Raw genomic sequence first — 18,551 nt, 5'->3', positions numbered from 1 at the left:
GCCTCTTTCTACATATTCCACTTGTATACACACTCACATTTTTATATGTGTGTGTATATGTAATTTTTTTTTTTTTTTTGGGTTGGGAAAAAAAGATGCCTCATTTTGAAACCTAAAGGGGGGAATAAGAAAAGCCCTTTGTAATATATTGCCATATTATCACTAAATCCCCTGACAGTTGTGTCACAGAAGCAAGTCACCTGTCACTTAAGCTTGAGGTCTCTTTAATTTTCTCCTGGAATTCGCACCAGGCTGTCTTTAATTTGAGGCCTTTATTGGAATTCTGAACCCTCTCTGCCTCCCTGGCTCTCAGATCTATTCTGAGAGCTGTTACAGAATGTATACAATAACCAACAGAGGGATTCGGAGGCTGAGTCTGTTTATTTAACACTCTGGAGGGATTTTTGTGCTTATTCGGTCCTGGCTGCCCGGCTTTCAATATCGCTTTGACAGCCATTCTGCCCTTCTCATTAATTTTAAACAGTTAAAACACAGGAAAAAGAGGGAAAAGTTTTCATTATTAAAGTGCTTTACTTTTTAATAACAGGATTCTGTCCGCCAGGGGAAAGGGCATCCTCGCTAATTTCACATTCGTCTCTTTAAGAAAAGGCGAGGCAGGTGACAGTCGCGCTGCGGAGGTGGCTTAACGAAAGGAGGGCAGCACAGAAAGTTTGCATTTCACATCAGTTAAGCGGCTGAAAAAATCCTTGTTAATGACAACAGCAAATGTCCACTTTCGTAACACGGCTCCGGAGTGACTTTTCTCCTGACATTTGAGCGGAGGGTGCCCTCAGGGGGCCCTGTACTGTGAAATCAGCTAGACTGTCATCAGCCAAACAGGTAGCAGGGATGATCTGATTAAACTAAAAACATTTTCAGGGTGTTCAGTCTCTCTTAATACAGAGGTGAATGTCGATCCTAAAGAAGGGGGCTTTTCTTCTCTCCCTTTGTTCCTCCCTGGCCGCTCTCGGAGCGAGAGGCTCCGCGTCTGGGGCAGGCCGGCAGCCGGCCAGGCGCTCCGGTCCTCTGCGGGGTCAGAGGGACCATGAGCTGGGCCGCCTCGTCTCCCCCGTGACTCGCGGGGAGTGTGCAGCAGAGGCTGATCGCCCCATTCAAAGAGTCGGCGTGTTAGCCACATGGGGCTGCACACCGTGTTCTTTTGCATCTCGGTTTCTCCTTCACGCCTGCGTGTGTGTTTTAAGATGTGTAAGAAACAAAACACTCATTTGGGCGGGGGCGGGGAGGCGATAAGGAATGGAAATCTTTGCGATGGTTAAAGGATGAAAGTATTTATTAACACATCCCCTTTGTAGGGTCTTTCAATGCGTACAGATGCGGTTTCTTATAGGGAACAGTTTGCTGGGACAGCCCATGCCTTAACAGGTTCCTGGGAGCTCGGCAGGGTGGGCTGAAAGAATGATCTGACCGGCCTGGGGGCCTGGGGGTGAGGACGTGCTCTCTGGAATGGGGCGGGGGGGCGAAGTTCAGGCAGCTCACTGGGAGCTCGCCCAGAGGAGGGAGGGGAAGACCTGGGGCCTCTGTAGGAGGTACAAGAGTCATTTGAGAACAACTTCGCTTCATTGGTGTTTTAAATGCCCGAATTGGACCCAGAAAATTCCAGTGTCTCCAGTGGACTTTCAATTTGAACGTGAGTGATAAGAGGCCAGGAAGAAAAGTTAGTAAGTAAGTAAATAAGCAAACAGACCGGGTCTGCTCCGTCACAAAGCCATCCTCGTCTTTGCCCGACTTTAACATCTTCATAGCCCCCTTTTCCCTGGTAATATTGAAAGGATTACCCTGTTGGCCCCGAGGTGGTTACTGTGTGATTTTACTGTTATTAAATCTATTATAAACTGCTTCATTATTCCTGCCTCTGACTGTCTCTCCTTTAATCCTCCCATCACCCTCCCAGCAACCCCAGGCTGTTGGCCCCCAGGAAACCCAAGAGCGAGCCACAGTCTTGCAGACGGTGTTTGAGGATTACGTGCACTCCTGCGAGGGGACGGTCGCCTGGGCAAAGAGAGGTCAGTCCGTCTCCAGGTGCTGTGGGTGGCCCGCCCGGCAGAGAGCGTGCGCTCCCCTCTGCCCGCACACCCGACAGACAGGTCGAGAGGCCAAACAGGCGTCTCTGCTCACCAGCAAAAGCCTTCAATCTCCCTAATGCTGCGGGGTTGGGAGGCAGGCACGGAAGGCTTTACAGTGATATTAAATGTTAATTTCATTCTTCCGTGTGGTTTGCACAAATGAGGCTTTATCTCGGCTTACATCACGACTAGAGCTTTGACCCAGCAGCGTGGGGCTTAGCGATCCATTTTTCTCCTTTGAAAACTGGATAGGAGAGATATGACCTGTCAGTAGAAATACCTGTAGAGATGGAAATTAGAGGTGAAGTACGGGCTGGCGGTATTCGACCTAAGCATTGCCTGTTTAAAAGTACAAAGAAAGATGAGAAAGAACAGTGCTGAGGAAGGGCTATAGACCATGAACCCAATTCCTAGGGCGTTTACAGAAGAGTTGGGCATTAATCGAATATTCAGACCCTTTATGGGATAAGTTGTCTCCTGGGATCACCAAGCATAAGGTGTGGGCTCAACAGTTCACTTGAGTGCGGAGCGGAGGGGAGGGGAGGGCTGGCGGCTTCTGTGGTGGAGCCTCGTGTGACCTGGGCTATGCGGCTTCCTCCGTGTTGGGAGGCCACAGTTCTGGATAGTTCCCTGCTGGTTTTCTGTTTTGTTAATCTTTACACGAGGATATTTTAGAGAGTGGGAGGGGGCAGGAGGGGGAGAGAGAGAGAGGGAGAGAGACATCGATGTGAGAGAGAGACATCTATTGGTTGCCTCTTTTTTTTTAAAATATATTTTATTGATTCTTCCACAGAGAGGAAGGGAGAGGGACAGAGAGCTGCCTCCTGCACACTCCCCACTGGGTATGTGTCTGCAACCAAGGTACATGCCCTTGGCCAGAATTGAACCTGGGACCCTTCAGTCCGCAGGCCGACGCTCCATCCACTGAGCCAAACCGTTTAGGGCTTGGTTGCCTCTTGAATGCACCCCAACTGGGGACCAAGGATCAAACCTGTAACCCAGATACGTGCCCTTGATCAGGAATCGAACCTGAGACCCTTTGGTGCTGGGGCCAACACTAACCACTGAGCAACTGTTTTGAGGAAAAATGCCTGGCTGGCTTACCAATAAAGCAGGTCCTCAGATAACATCGTTTTGTCCAACATTGTTTTGTTAAAATGTTGATGAGATGCTGCAAGAACTCAACTCTTGTTTATATCAGTAAGGCTGTGACAAAGCCATTTTTGTTATATGTCGTTTTGCTTAAAATCGCAGAACCTATCCACGACGTTAAATGAGGACTTACTGTGTACGAACACCATGACATCCTTTCCTTTCTTTTTATGAATTGAAATTTCTTTTTAAAATCATTTAACAAATATCTGTTGAGTTGGGCACAGTTCTGGGTGCTTGGGATACGTCGGATCAAACCAGACAAAAATCCTTACCTTTCTGCCATTCCAGCGGGAGGGTGACAGTGAGTACAATGAACATAACAAGTAAATTACACACAAATTAGTCTGTGAGAAGGTGATCCGAACTATGTAAGACATGGAGCAAAAGACGGGCTGCGAAGGGGTGGCAGGCAGGTTGCGTTGTAAACGCATCAGAGTGAGCGCTGTTGTGAAGGTCACGGCAAAAACTCAGAGGCCAGGCCCCCTGGCGGGGTTCCCGGCAGTGGGGCTCAGGAAGGCAGCCAGCGTGTGGGCTGGGGGCAGACGCAGATCACAGCGAGGGCCTGGGTCACCCTGCATCAGATGGGAGCTGTCAGAGGGCTTGGGGCAGCGCTGTGTGTGGCCTCACAGGGGCTTCAAAAGAATGGATTTGGGGGCAAGGGTGAAAGCTGGGGGACGGGCCACAGGGCGACCATGGCCATCAGGAAGTAGCTGGTAAATGTGGTCAGTCAGCCAGTATCACCGAGTGCCTGTCATGGGCCTTCGCACTCAGAGAGCAGGCCACCTGCACAGGTGAAGGTGAAGTCCCAGTATTCGCCCATCCCCGCTGTACCGGATCAGCATGCATCCTCCCAGCCTGGGGTCTGGTACTAGCCTAAAGACAGTCTTGGCATTTCCCTGAAGTGAGTCCAACAGTTCCTAAGGGGTTTCCAAAGAACCTAGCTTAGCGGCTTTGCAGAGTTCGGATATCTGCAGTCAGTTAGGCAGACTCAGCTTGCTGCGCTGTACGTGCGAGGCGCTGCCGCAGAATGGCAGGTGTAAAGCACACTGCAATGGAAGCAATAAGCCAGGCCACAGGTGTTTGCAGTTTTCTGGCGAGACTAGAACTACTTGAAGTGTCTGGGTCATAGGAGTGACTGTTACAGTAACTCATCCTTAGGGAATGTGGTTTTGTGTCTTCTCATCATTACCATTGACCTTGTTAACACCAAGAAGCAAACAGAGGTACTTGTCTTCCTTTAAAAGGCGATTGGAGTGGGGCCACTCCCCATCCATTTCATCCCAGGAAGGAAATAAAGGTATCTTTGTTCTTATCGGCTAATTGATTTCCACACCAGTTTCATGTGGCCTGGGACAGACTGCATGTGGCGAGTCTCAATCACCCCTTCAGGCATCCAGCTCTTTGCTCTTCCTATCTCTTCTGTCACTGAGGACTGGGTTCGGAGGGTTGGGGGATATACACGTAATTGCACTGCAAACATGTTGAATTTACAACATGGGGCCAGCTACCACACCCCAGAAGTGATGCTATCTTTTGCATTTCAGTCTTTTGCATATGCAAAACCCCACTCCTGACTTGCCTCCCTTTATGCCTTTTCAGAACCCACCTCATGAATAATTAACAAAGCAGCTGGGTTTTGCCTTTGTGGCAGAAAACTAGTTGGAAACTGGGCCAAGTACGCATTTGTTTTCCTTTCGAATTTTCTGACCCAGTCACTGTTCATAACCAGCAGTAATTGTTGTCAGTTTCCAGAAGCACTAACCCCTTTTTCCTTCATTTCTTGCATCTTTTTAACTAGAGATTCAAATGGCAAATATAGTGGTAACGAAAGTTTGAGCTCCAGACTCGTAAGTGGAATCCTTTCCCTGCAAATTCCCACTTCTCCTGCGGTTTGCGCCCCCGCCCCCCGCCCCCCCCCCCCCCCCCCCGGGCCTCCCCGAAAAGCAGGGGCTGCTGTGTGCAGGAGTTTATGTTCGGCCTTGAAAGAAATCTTTCCGAGTTGGGACGCCCCCGGGGTCGGGGCAGGTCAGCCACTCCCCGCAGTGGGTCAGAGGCAGGCCAGGCCAGGCCTTTGTCGCTCAGAGGAGGGTACCAAGCCCCCCCCCCCCTCGCCCCCGCCCCGGCCCCTTCCTCTGGGTGGTGGTCGAAGTGATGTCAAGGCGGGAGGTGTGTGTGCCTGTACTCTGGACAGACAGGTGCTCCTCTGGGGCCAGGCTGGACTTGGCTCCCTGCTGCCTCCTTGATCCTAAGCGTCCTTAAGACCCCATCTTTCCTGATCAGATGCAGGAATAAATGTCATTCTATGAAAAAGGGCAAAATGTCCATGCAGGGTGCTCTAACATAGATTTCCCCTAATTCATCAGCCATCTGGCTCTGAGCCGGGACTCGGGGACTGTGGAGTGCTCCCACTCTGGCCACAGCTTCCTCCCTCGTCCCAAGTAAATGTCCGCTTTCCTTCCCTCTCTGCTCTCCGCTTGTCCTGGCCCCACAGCCCGTTCACTCTACGGTCTTGACATGGCCCCTCGGAAGGTCCTCACGAGGCTGCCATGCCCCCGAACTGCCTGCTTCTCTGAATCACCCACACGTGGGCACCCACGCTAGGGTATGAGGACGACCAGCTGTCCCCGTCCCCAGTGACACGGGGGCCTTGACGACAGGGAGGTTCAGAAAAAATGTGCAAAATAGTGCCTGGCCAGTGGTCCCAGGAGACAGCACCTCCCGCCACTTCTGGGCAAACTCCGCATCCATGTAAAGCTGCGGTCCCTACGTCTCCTGGGCAGAGGCTCTTGGGGTTGGTGTGGGGTGAGGAGGAATGGGGAGCAGGCGGAAGTGGGGGTTGGTCTGCTCAGCGGAGGACAGGGCTGAAGGAGTAGGCCTGAGCCAGCGTTTGGGTATAGGCTTGGAAAGCGCAGTTCATTCATTGGCTGGGCTTCAGTCTGGTTTCTCAGACGAGTCCATGTTGGGGGCTGGGGAAAGGGGGGAGAAGAGGCTGGGTTCCCGGCCGGGCAGGTGTGTGCTGTGCTCTCTGAGGACGGGATCTGTGGCTCTGTGTCGAGCCGGCTGTCAGAACCCTCCAGGCAGCAGGAGCCATTGGAAGCGTTAGAGGTTTTCTTTGAAAAAGAAGCCAGTCCCCAGATATGAAAAAGGGGAGTAAGCACAGACTTAGAGGGGTGCAGAGGAGTTGCCTTGGTTATTATTTCTCATCGATTGGGAAAAGGAGTTCACTTTGCTCAGTAAATAGAGCTTTGACGGATTCCCAGGACCTTCCCGGAGCTGATCTGCTAAAATGACACTTTTTATTACTGTTCATAAACGCCAGTCTCCGGGTGCTGCTGGGATATTACGGTTAAGCTGCGGGCAAACTTGCCAGTCCAGTAGCTCGGCAAGCCGGCAAGGGAGGCTGCTGTTCAGTGCCCGCCTCCCCCAGGCATGCCCGCTGGGCTCTGGTGGCAGGAGACTGGCTGGGAGGTACAGTGAGCAGCGATGGCCGGGGACGCTTTGAGAGCAACCCCGCCTGCCCTGCCCTGCCCTGCCCTGCCCTGCCCGTGGGAAAGGGCAGACACTCCATTTTCATTGTTAGATCTTTCCTCAAGGGGGTGTGAGTGGAGGTGGCCAGAGCTCCACCCTCCTGGGACTGAGTCACCCAATCCGGGTCTAGGACGGGACCACTTCCTACACTTTAGAGTAGGACGGAAACTTTCACGATAGGATGTCTGATGATCATCTCTAAGCCATTAGCAGTCCTCAAGGGGTGAGCTGTTTTGTGGACTATTTTAGAAATTTAATCCTTTTCTTTCTCCTTTAAAATTTATGCTTCACACCCTGGCCAGGTGGCTCAGTTGGTTGGAGCGCCATCTGTACAGCAAAAGGTGGCAGTTCGATTCCCAGTCAGGGCACATGTCCAGGTTGTGGGTTCGATCCTCAGTCGGGGTGCGTGCAGAAGGTGGCCAATCGATGTTTCTTTCTCACATCAGTGTTTGTCTCCCCCTTCCTCTTTCTAAAAAAAGGGGGGGGGAAAGAAAACCAATAAAAAATTCTGTTTCATTTCCTTTGCACATTCTTTGAATGCGCGGTGTCAGTCCTGGATACTTGAGAATGAATTTGGTTTTAAAATCCCATGAGTCCTGGATGAAGTGGTGCCAGTGACTCTGGATTGGGGAGCTGGAGGCGGGGCTTGTGGTGGAGGCAGCACTTGCAGCAACGTCTACACCCGCTGTGTGTGCCAGGTACTGTGCTGGGCCCCAGGGCTCATGAGGAAACGGGCCCTGCCCTCCGGAGTTACGAGGTGCCACACAGTCAAGTCCGAAGTTAGATTGGGTTTATTCAGGTGACGATTGGAGCCTATAGAGTTGTTGGGGGGTTTTTGTTTGTTTCTGAGGAATTAAAAATCATGCAAGTGTAGATGGACGTTGCGATGTATGTTGTACTGCTGGCTGTGGCCTGGCAAGATGCCTTGCCCAGGACAGCCTTTGGCTGGGGTGCGTGCAGCCCTCGGGACCCGCCCTGACTGCCTCCCTCCCCTTCATTTTTCTGGCAGCCCTGCAGTCCTTCATCCGCGCCTACACGACCTACCCCCGGTCGCTGAAGCACATCTTCCACATCCGATTGCTCCACCTGGGCCATGTGGCTAAGAGCTTCGGGCTGAGAGACGCCCCCCAAAACCTTGGTGGCTCGACTGTGAAGAAGAGGAAAGTGAACGTGAAAAGGTAAGATGCGCAGAATTCATCCTGTGACGAGTGGCCCAAAGTCTGATGGGTATGGAGAGCTGCATCCAGTTCGCAGCGGTGAGCTGGGCCGGTCGCTGCTGGCATTCTGTGTAACCTGCACTCTGGTTTTCATGGTAAGTTATCACCAGTATCTGTCCTCTCAATATAATAAGTGCTTGGAGCGAGAGGATAAAATACCTAACTGTAACATTTTTAAGGCACTGGCAGAAATTTAGTGGCGTCTTCAGTCGGGTTCCGATGGGCGGGAACAGCAAGACAAACCTGTTGCTGACTTCACTGCTCGTGTGGAGTAACTGGGCACTTACCACTGTCGGAGCTCCTCCCTGGAAAGCCTGGGCTTGTTCCAAGACTCCTGGTGGGTTCCCTGAAGTTGGACCTGGTGGCGCACCTGTCCTGGTGAGCTGAGCAGTGAGGGGTGAGCTAGGCAGGCGGCCCTCCCCCAGGCAGGCTCCGGCCCCTGCCGCTGTCCTCGGTGCTGAAGTGCCGCTCCAGTGCTGAGCGCTCCTGAGGTGAGCACAGTGACTCCCTCCCTCGGAAGCTGGGAGAGGCCTGTAGGGGCGCTGGGCTCTGAGCCCATCTTCACACGTCAGGAGGTCCCTCCGCAAGGACAGTGTAACTTCTTTTCTCAGCCAGTGTTCCTCTAGCGGCTGGCCCAGCCCTGGCCGGAACCAGTGTTGGAGATCCCATGAGTGGAGGCGAATCCGCAGGGAGTTTGGGTGGTTGGCATTATTGCCCTGCGGCCTGTTAGTGGAGGACACATTGCACAGATGTGTGGGCACCAAGGACCCTTGAGGGCTCTGGACAGGTAGTTGGCATTGTGTCGCCTTATTTTTGCACATTAATTGCAAATGCCCCAATCCACGAGCTCTCTGTCTAGTGGCGAGCCTGCAGGCAGCACCCTCTCCAGCACGCTCCAGGGCGGCGTCACCGCGAGGGCCGGTGGCATCATGAGCCTTGTCAGGGCCCAGTTTCTCTGGTGTGAAATGGCGGGAGAAGGGCCACCGGCGTGGGGCGTGGCCGTTGGTCTTGGAGTCACGGGACATGGGCCACAGGTCCAGCCCTGTCTGGTGTGCACTTGTGAGCTCTGAGCCCTGTTTTGCCTCCATTTCCTCGGTGACAAAGGAGAAAAGGAAGTCTCTATTTTTAGCTACTTGACAAGATTGTCTTGAGAACCAGAATGAGAAATTACGTGTGAATTTCCTTTTGGACCATAAAAGGCCATACACGAGGCCCCGTAGGACCCAGAGCTGGAAACCGGAGGGTTAAGACTCTGGAACCTCCGGCTTGATCTGAGCAGGGGCTGGGCATCCCCAGGCTCTGCATAACGGGTAAGATTCTGCCTGATTCCGGGTCCAGCGTTGGAGTTTTTACGAAGCTGTTGCTTCCTTCGTCACCAGCTCCCACTCGTGCAGGACAGTGTCTGAGGCGGGCGCTTCTCCACACGCTGCAGCGCTGCGCTGCCCGGAGAGACCGAGAAACAGCCCTGTCTCCGCAGGCGGGGCGCCCGGGTGCCGGCTGTGCGGGCCGGGCTCGGTGCACCAGAGGCTGCCCCTGTCTTTGGGTTGGGGTAGCTGGTGTCTGCGCTTATTAACTCCGGTTGTAAGCATGTGACAAAGCCACGAGGCCTGCACTGCGAGAGTGACCTGGCCACCCTGACACCACCTCTGGACGTTGGCACCCTCAGAAGGTGGGAGGAGACCTGCCAGGTGCGACTGGTCAGAAGCACGTTTTGTGAGTTGCTCTCCCTGCACCTCAGTGGAGCCCAGCATTCCGTTGTCACAGGTGACTCCCCTGTGACTGCAGTGTCATTAGCAAGTGTTATCCAGGCAGCGCTTTCCAGACTGGCATGTCCTCAGCTCCCACCCAGATCCTGGAGGGCAGGGCGGAGGCCGGAGGCCCTGGGAGGGGCTTGGAGCCAGCATTGTCCTTACCTTGAGAAGCCGCTGGGGAGGGAGCGCACTGCCTGCTCTGCCGACCCTCCTGGCAGATGGGCACCCGGACGGCGGTGCCCCTGCGTGGGGATTTCACAGGCTTTCTTCAGGGAAGAATGGGCTGATTAGCCGGTAAAGAGCGTGTAAGATGGTATGGGGCAGCCTTTGATGTCTGGCTGGCGAGGCGGGGAGCGGCGGTGAGTGACAGCAGTGTGTCACGGGATTACGGCGCCGTGACAATGCGGCTCTCTGTTCTTGCCATGTCACTACTCGGTTACGGCGCTTTCCCGTGGTTGTGCCCTTCTCTTGAGGGCATTTCTCTCCGTTCTCCTTACATCCTCCCACCCCTGCCCTGCCTGCCAATGCAGACGGCACTCGGATACAGTCGGTACCTTCTTTATTGGGGGAACCTTGTCACTCCCGGTGGAAGAATGACTTTGCAGCTGATCTGCACATGGACCGTATAATTGCGGTCGGAGTGAGCGGCGGCAGAAACCTGACAGATTGTCCGCACCTCCGTCAGGGCTCAGGCAAGTGCCAGTTGCTGCTTTCTGAGGACTGGACAGAAAGTCCGCTAAACCTACAAAGTGCAGGGACTTGGCTGTGACCAGTGACTGTTCTGAGCTGCGGCGTCTCCCATGAAACCCATCTGTCCCAATAGAGAGGGGTCCTTCTGTTCTGTGTGGGCGATGAAATAACAGCACCCCGTTCTCCACGCTGTCCGCAGTCCCCTCTGTGGTGTCGCCTGCCCAGAACGACATGTGTTCTCGCAGACCTCTGATGTCTGCGAGCCGGACCTGCAGCTGTTGGCGGATCCTCCTCCCCTGTTACCAGCCCAGGTTTCTGTGCAGAAAGGCAGGGGGGTTAGCTGGGGATTATCGGGCATTTCCATGCAGTGACAGAGGGGAGTTTTATCTCGTCTCTGCCTTTCCTTGACCACTTCTCAGGAAGAGAAAACCAATGGTTAATATCCCCATATGCGATCTTAATCACCAGGTGTCTGTCTGCTTCCCAGTCCTCAGTCCTGAAGGACACAAAACCTTTTCTGACACCTACACACCCTGTCAAAACAGCCCCGCCCCGCACACCTATGCACGTGCACGGGGGGCTGGCGCTGTGCTGAAATACTGGCCCTGGCAGCATCCTCCCGGGAAAGGCAGTTCTGGGTTTGAAGCGTGTGGGTCAGCAGATCCTGAGAAGCGAAGCTAACATTCCTTCCAGAGCTTGTGTCTGCCCCGGAGACGCTGAGAGCCAGCACCGTCTCCATGAGGGAGCGGAGTTGGGCTGTTTCTCAGGGCGTCTGACGGTCACACATGAGCAGAATGTGTTCAGGCCCCGTGGGCCAGCCCAGGTCCCTCATCTGTCCAACGCTCTGGAAAACGGTTCAGGAAGAGAGACAGAAACGGGTGGGCCCTGAGGCCTGGGTGTTGTGGTGACAATCTGCCAGGCATCTGCTGTCTGCCCCCATTGCGAGCAAGTTGGTGCGATAATTATAAAATACAAAAAGCACCATTCTCACGGGTGCTTTAGTTTGTAGCCACTAAGTGGCCTTACCCCCCCTCCCCCTGATGCCCTCGTCTTCTGGCCTTGGTGCCTAGAGACCGCCATCATCTTCATCGGTTACTCAAGCATTTCGCTCCCCTATTCTCAGCTCCCTCCTCTTAAAATTAGTAGCAGAACAAAAATCTGAATTGTCAACGACACTTAAAAGAAATACAGTTTTATTTATTGGTATAACTTTTCTCAAACCAGCCTCGCTAAAGTGTTACCTGGTAGTTGCTGATTTGTCAAACAGGCAGGCAGTTTAAAATGAGGGTCTCTTACCCCTCAGTGCTTCCCAGGCCCAGGCGTGCGTGGTCAGTGCTCCGCAGCCTGTGGTCACCAGCAGAGGCCCGGGGCCGCCCTCAGCCTGGTCACAGCACAGCCACAGCCCGAGCCCCGCCAGGCACCTCCTACCTGTTACCTCCGGGGCTGTCCTTGCAGGGTGGTCTCTAACACACGTGACCGGCCTCCAAACCTTACTCCCCAGACGTTCTGAAGGGCCACAAGTGCTTGTCACAAAGCTCCGTTTTGGAGCCTCTGGTCTCTGGAACCCCGGCTGTGTTACTCTCTGCTTCTCGCCCGCGCTCGTTGGTAACTGTTAAGTAACTAGTAGGAGTTACTGTATTGCACACACCTCGGGGCTTGAGACATCTGTGCCCTTGCTCCTCCCCTTGTTTCTAAACACCGACGTGGGGGTCTAGGTTGGATACTGACCATGTGCGTGCCCTTGGATGAGAGACTGAGCCTCTGTGGGCCCCATCCCCTCAGCTCTCACATGGGGTGCCGGAGCCTCGCGGTGTTGTCCTGGAGCTCAGAGCAGAGGGTGAGTGTAGAGCATCAGCAGGTGTCTGGGCCGGGGACGCACGGAGCACGTATTTGTATGACGACACAGCGTTCTTTCCCCCCAAGCCTTCCTCGCACCCACCTGTCCCTGGAATAGAAGAGTCAGGTAGCTGTCAGTCTCTGCACGGGAACTTTTCTTCCCGAACAGCCTTGCACACAGACCGTCCGCCGAGCCCAGCGCCGGGAAGCTGCGCGGCACCTCCCGCGATGACGCTCTCCGGCCTGGGAGCAGCTGGCCTGCCAGCTTTAGGGGCATTTACAGCCTCCCAATGTCACTGCCTCAGCTGAAGGCAGAGCTGGGACCTGGCCCAGGGACAGCTTCCTTGATTCTGTGGAGCCAGTTATCCTGTGAACGAGATCAGGCCTGGGCGAAGCCACCTGGGGACCCAGGGGTTCGTTCGTGTAGACCCGCTACGCGGTTCCAGAGCCGAGTTCTCCACCGGAACCTTGGGCCTCCTTGAATCAGTCTCTTTCCGTAGCTTCCCAACCCATCTTCATGGCTGGTAGCGCTCGGCCCCTCAGGGTCACCTGGACTTCTAGAGCAAGCAGCTGCGCTGGGCTTTGCAGCCACTGTCCACAGGCAAACCACCCTCCCTCCCACCTCTCCTTCCTGCTATGCTCTGATGACCCTCAACTTAGCAGGCGGAGGAGGCCTGGGGACCAGCCCACAGGACGTGGAGATGAGCGGTCGGGACAGGTCACCCAGCCTCTGCCTGAAGAGCAGAGCACACAGCTGGGGCCGGGAGTAGCTCTCAGGACAGATGCGCGTGTCCTGTGAGCAGGGGACAGAATCTTCTCCCAGAGCTGCTGGGAGCTGTACAGAAACACCTGCCCAGGCCCCAACCAGGAGGCCTTGGTTCAGTCAAGTCGGAAATCACCAAGTGTGAGACAGACATGATCATGAACTTGACTACCAAGTCCCCCAATCATGACCCAGGTCCCACCCCAGGAACTTAAAAGCATGTGGTCCTCAGAGCAGATGTGGGGGCGGGGGCCTCCACACAGGAGGCAGGGAGGTGCTGGCGGAGGGCCTCTGGTTTAAAGGGAGTTGGGATGGATCGCTAACATGGGAACAGCCTGGTGAGCCGCTCAGGCTGTAGACAGGAGCATGTCCTGGCCTCTGCGAGGGGGCAGCACGAGGGACCAGGAGTCCACGCTGGATCGTGTCTTTGGGGCATTTGTGCTCAGGAGCAGTGTCCAGACAGGACAGGGCCAGGAAGAGTGTTGTGGGAGGTGGCTGGGTCCCCTGGTGGGAACGCCCGGCACAGATGGTCTCAGGGCTGCGTCCTTGTTGATGGCTGCCTTCACAGGCGGGTCCACGCAGGTGGCTGTGCGGGCGCAGGCCGCAGTGGGGCCTCGCTCCTTTCCCCTCGGCACCGAGCTTTCACTCCCTCTGCGCCAGGTCCTTACTCGGAGGCCCCGCTGACAGGCTCTGGTGTAGTTACAGCTGTGCACGCGCAGCTGTTACGTGTGGCCTTTTGTTCCCACCACCTTTCTCTCTGACACCGTGCAATTGCCAGCTCTCTGCCTCCTGGAACAAGCACCCCGCGTCCCCGCCGGCTAATGAGGCGATTAGCGGGCTCTCAGGGTGACCCTGCGCCTCCTGCACACCTGGGTCACCTGCGGACAGCGGGAGCCCAGGCTGTGCTCAGTCAAGCAGTCGGGGCTGACGACAGAGCTGGAGCCAGCTGCCCCTCCTGGGTGGACACTGGGACGGTGCTCGCTGTTGGAGCCCTCGGAGCACCGGGTCTGGAGGTGGGGCCGACCCGGCGGACCAATGTGTGCATCAGGGCAGCGCCCAGCGCTCCGTTAGCTGGTCCTTGCCTGGACCCTCCAGTTGGTGCCGCTTCAGAAATCAGCAGCGAGCGTGACGGTCCGCTGTCCCCTCGCTGCAGTTCCGCTCTAGTCCTGACCCTCCGCCTCGGAGCCGCTGCTCTGTCTCCTCTCATCTGCCCCACACGCCTGGCTCCTTTCTGAGCTCATGGAGTGATGCCAGAGGCTGTCCATGTGGTGGTGACCAAGCCCACACCCGGACCTGTGCCCTGACCAGGAATCAAACTGTGGCCTCCTGGTTCGTGGGTTGATGCTGAACCACTGGGCCCCGCCGGCCCGGCTCTGTGACTCTTTCTAAACACGAGGCTACAGAGGCACTTCTGCATATAACCCTAAAGCATAAAGGAGACATAGATAGGCCTGGAAATGCAGGAATAAAATTAAAAATCCCGCCCTGCCACACAGCGCCGTTACCAACGCCTGCAGCAAGCGGCTCTTTTGCCGAGCCCCCCCCGCCCCCCGCCACCCCCCCCCCCCCATCTGCAGGCGCACTGACTTCCTCGCTCGCTGGGAGGGGCATCTGCCTGCCCTGCTGGGCCAGCCAGCCAGAGGGGAGTGAGGGGCTCGGGTAGCGAGGGGGTCGCTCAGCCTCCACTGCCAGGCTTTCCTGTGGTCAGATAAGCTGATCAGTTGCCTGGTAACGCCGGGCGGGCGGGTGGATGCTCAGGAAGCCCATTGGAGGGTTTGGGTATTTGGGGGGCGAGGAGGGCAAGGAAGCTGGCAGGTTCCTGGGAGAAGGACAGCTTGCCAGGAGAAGGGTGCCCGCGTGCGCCCTCCCTGTGCGTGGGCTTAGGACGTTTCATCTTCCATCTGCACTTGGCCTTCCCAGCACTCGGCCTCAGAACAAGGGAGAGACAGCCGCTGAGGGAGGGTGGGAGGGTGGGTCCCACCGGGGTGGTCCTGCAGGTGGGACCCGAGGCTCCCTCCTCCGAGACTGGGTCTGGGCAATGCGAGACCCAGAGCCTCGGAGATTGGGTTTGGGTCCCACCTTCCACGTACTGTTGACCTTGAACAAGTCGGGTCTGAACTGCGGGCCGCGTCGATGTGGCTCCCTGTGTAAGTCACACCGTGGTGTCCAAGGCAGAACTGTGTTTCCCACCCACGGCTGGGAACCGGCGCATGCGCAGGGGTCGGCGCCCAACCCCACGCTTTTCAAGGTCGGCTGTACAGTGACTGGGAGGAAGTCATAAATGGCCAGGGAATTCTGAGGTCATGACCTCGGCCAGCAGGGCCATCTCCAACCTGCTCCTCACATCACTTCGCAGTGTGGGCCTGAAGGTCCCTGGTGGCTGTCCCTGTGCCCTGGCTGTCCCCCCTCACTCCCCACCCAGTGGAGTGTGGGTGTGTGTGTGACTGTGGCCCTGCCCCCGTGTCATGCACACAGGTGTGGCCTTAGCACTGTCCGCTGGGCACCAGCCCAGCCGCAGCCTGAGCCCACTCCGTCCGCATTAGTGTATCAACCACTGGATAGATTCTGGTTCTTCCCTTTGCTTCAGCTGTGACAGGAGCCGTCGCTGAGGTGAGTGGAGGAGCTTATGCTGGGGAGTCTATTTTGACTGAAATTTTGCATATTTTGAAACTCTGGTTGTTACACTTAAAATTATACACATTGTGAGTGCCTGGTTCAAACAAGGGGGAAGAACAAGCACGCCTTCCTGTCACACCCTTCACTCTGTCTGTCATGTCACCCAACTAAAAATACCCTGCGCGCCGGAATGGCAGCCTTCAGTTCGGGGAGCTCAGTGCTCAGCTGGCGGCGGCCTGTCTCCTGCGCTGCCAAACCCACACCAGCCCCCGGGGGTGGGGCGTCCACCCGGGATGGTCAGTCCCCGCAGGGCACAGGGGTCAGTCTGGCTCCTGTGTGGCCTTGGGGAGTCACTTAGCATCTCTGAACCTCGGCTTCCGCATTTTAACTGGACTGACCGCAGCCCACGTGCCAGCCACCAGCCAACACCTCTGTGTCTTGTTCTACTTGGTCCTTGCAAAACCCTCGGAGCTGTATTGTGAGCATCATCCCCCTTTTCCTGCGGGGGCACCCAAAGCCTGGGCACGTGTTCCGTGTCATTGAGCTACTGAGCCAGGCCCCATCCCCGTGTCTCCTTCACCCTCCCCCCCACCCCACCCCTGCTCCTTCATCTGCCCCATCATCCACTGAGACGTTTCTGTGCGACCACAAAAGACACCCCTCACCCCCCCCTCCCCCATCACATCATGGTCCTTTGTCACTGTGATAGAGCTGGGCCCTCCTGGACCACCGGGCCGTTCGCATCGTGGCTTCTGCACTTACAGCGAGATGGTCTTGGCAAGTTACTCACCCTCCTCGGGTCTGAGTTTCTTTGTGAAATAGGTGGATCGCCTTCCCTGCCTCGTCGAGCAGATTGTATGAGACAACACAGAGCCCAGAGAGCGCTTCCCTGGCTGCCTCTTGCCCCAGCCCTGCAGCATGGGGCCCATGCATCCCCTTCCTCAGTCCCTCGCTCCTCCCAGCGCAGGTTGCCTTTGCTTGTCTCCCGAGTGGACGCCATTGTCTGGCTGTCGCAGGCCCCGGCCGGAACCCTACATCGAGTGCTGTGACTGGGTGTGCCTGGTTAACCTGGTGTTTGGCTACCAGAGCTGCTTCCGTCTAATCAGTCCTGGTTTTAATTTGGGGGTTTTAAAGGAGTTCTGTTAAATTTATTTTGATGAGTTTAGTCTGACCTATCCTCCAATTATTACAGCGAAAAAAACATTGCAAATATAAGTAGTCGAAGGCAACGTCTGCCTCTTGTAAGCACCCCAAGAAATGGTGTTCCCCAAAGACACTGCCACTTTGGTGGTGTGGGTTCAGTGGTAACGGTGCTGCTGCTGTTTTGGTTTAAGTCCCAGATTAGGAAACATTATTTTACTCCTTAATTTGCATAATTATTTTTCCTGTGTACCATTGAACTTCTACGAATTTCCCCTCTGGTCTGAGGGGGAGACCTTTGAAAGCAGTCCTGGCACGCTCTGCTTATTGGGGCTTGCTTTATGGGGCATCACAGATGGGTGTTCTGCACACTGAGGCAGGACCCTCCATCGGCAAAGATTACCACCCGCTTCATCGCAGTGGCCGAGGGCTGAGCCGTAAACACCCCCAAGGTCTGGTCTGCCTGTGCTAAGACAGCGTCTGAAATTGATGCTCAGCCTTTGGCCTTTCCCAGGTGGGTCAGGGTGGGCCCGGGCAGCTGCAGTCCGTCTGGGTGGGCCGAGTCCCTGGAGGTGGGGGAGTTTCCGGTGGCTTTCTCCGTCCTCTGGCGAGCTGCTGAATCGGACGCCTTGTTTGCCATCAGAGTGTGAGTGTGTAGCGTTCTTTTTCTCCCGGAAAACAACACAGAACAAAGGCTCACTTTTAAAGATGCCGTGCTACTTTGCCACCTTCATGAGAATCTGTCATTGCCGTGTCTAATCTTGTGGTGCACAGAATATCAAAACAAGCAGGGAGGGACTGACTGCTCAGGCAGCATGGCGGCTCCGCTTGGAACCAGCTGCTCTCAGCCTCTGCAGCGGGAGCGGGCAATAACCACGCTTCTCTTCCCCCTGCTGTTACTGTTCTCCAGGCCTGACCTTCGCAGGAGGGCCCAGCAGCAGCACCTTGCCGAGGCCTTGCGCTCGGAATACGCAAGTGGGCTGGAGGCGGGAGGTGCCAAGGCCAGAAAGCAAAGCAGACAGGCCGAACCGGGCGACGAGCTGGGCGAGCCGAGCAGCGCCAGCAGCTCCAGCAGCTCCAGCGACGTCTGAGGCCCTCGCCCAGCCCGGGCCGTGGGAAAAAAAAAGAAGTGCCCCCATGAAACAGAAAGAAGCCCAGAAAGGCTCACTGAGGGACAGGACTCCCAGAAAGTGTTTTCAAACTCTGCTGCCACGGCCCGGCCCACGTCCTGTCCTACCGATCTCCCAGTGCGCCTTCCCGACAGCCCACAGCCCTCCCCCGGGTGTGGGGCCCAGGCGGCACAGTGTAGCTTAGCCAGTTAGCCTGTATCTATCCCTAGACCTGCTCTGCTTACCCTATCGCTGCCCACGCAGAGCCAGTGGGCCCCCCCCCATTTGAGACCCGGTGCTGCGTCAGCCGGCAGGCTGTGACCTGCCTCCGCTGATCTGAAGAAGTCCACGTTTACCCCGTATTGCATGCATTTTGTAAAACGTTTTAAGATCTGGATTTAACTTTGTAAAAGAATAAAAAGTATTTATCCAACCACTTTGTCGATGTCCAAAGGCTTTGTGGGGACCAGGAGGGTTTTGGTGGGTCAGCAGGCTCCAGGCTCCTGTCCACAGGCAGCCCGGCTCCGCGTCCGAGTCACACGCAGTGCTCGCCCTTCACGTCCACGCAAGACTCTCGGGGCTGATTGGCCTTTGAAGTCAGAAGGCGCCGAGGTCCTGCGCTTTCCCCCTTTGAGTTCCATCTTGTCTGCAGAAGTCGGGGT

General features: G+C 55.7%; 1 protein-coding gene across 1 annotated transcript in view; it reads left to right on the top strand.

The window, feature by feature from the left end:
* Positions 1–18,325, top strand: part of DDX31 (DEAD-box helicase 31) — a 58,926-nt gene extending 40,601 nt beyond the window's left edge. Inside the window, exons 18-20 of the mRNA XM_006104399.3 lie at positions 1,913–2,024; positions 7,777–7,945; positions 17,691–18,325. Of these exons, the coding sequence (XP_006104461.1) occupies positions 1,913–2,024; positions 7,777–7,945; positions 17,691–17,871 (462 nt within the window). The 3' untranslated portion in view covers positions 17,872–18,325. The remainder of the gene's footprint in view (positions 1–1,912; positions 2,025–7,776; positions 7,946–17,690) is intronic.
* The last annotated feature ends 226 nt before the right edge of the window (positions 18,326–18,551 follow it).

The sequence above is a fragment of the Myotis lucifugus genome, unplaced genomic scaffold (genome assembly GCF_000147115.1).
Source record: "Myotis lucifugus unplaced genomic scaffold, Myoluc2.0 scaffold_565, whole genome shotgun sequence".
NCBI lineage: Eukaryota > Metazoa > Chordata > Mammalia > Chiroptera > Vespertilionidae > Myotis > Myotis lucifugus.
This window is presented reverse-complemented; position numbering and strand designations above follow the sequence as displayed.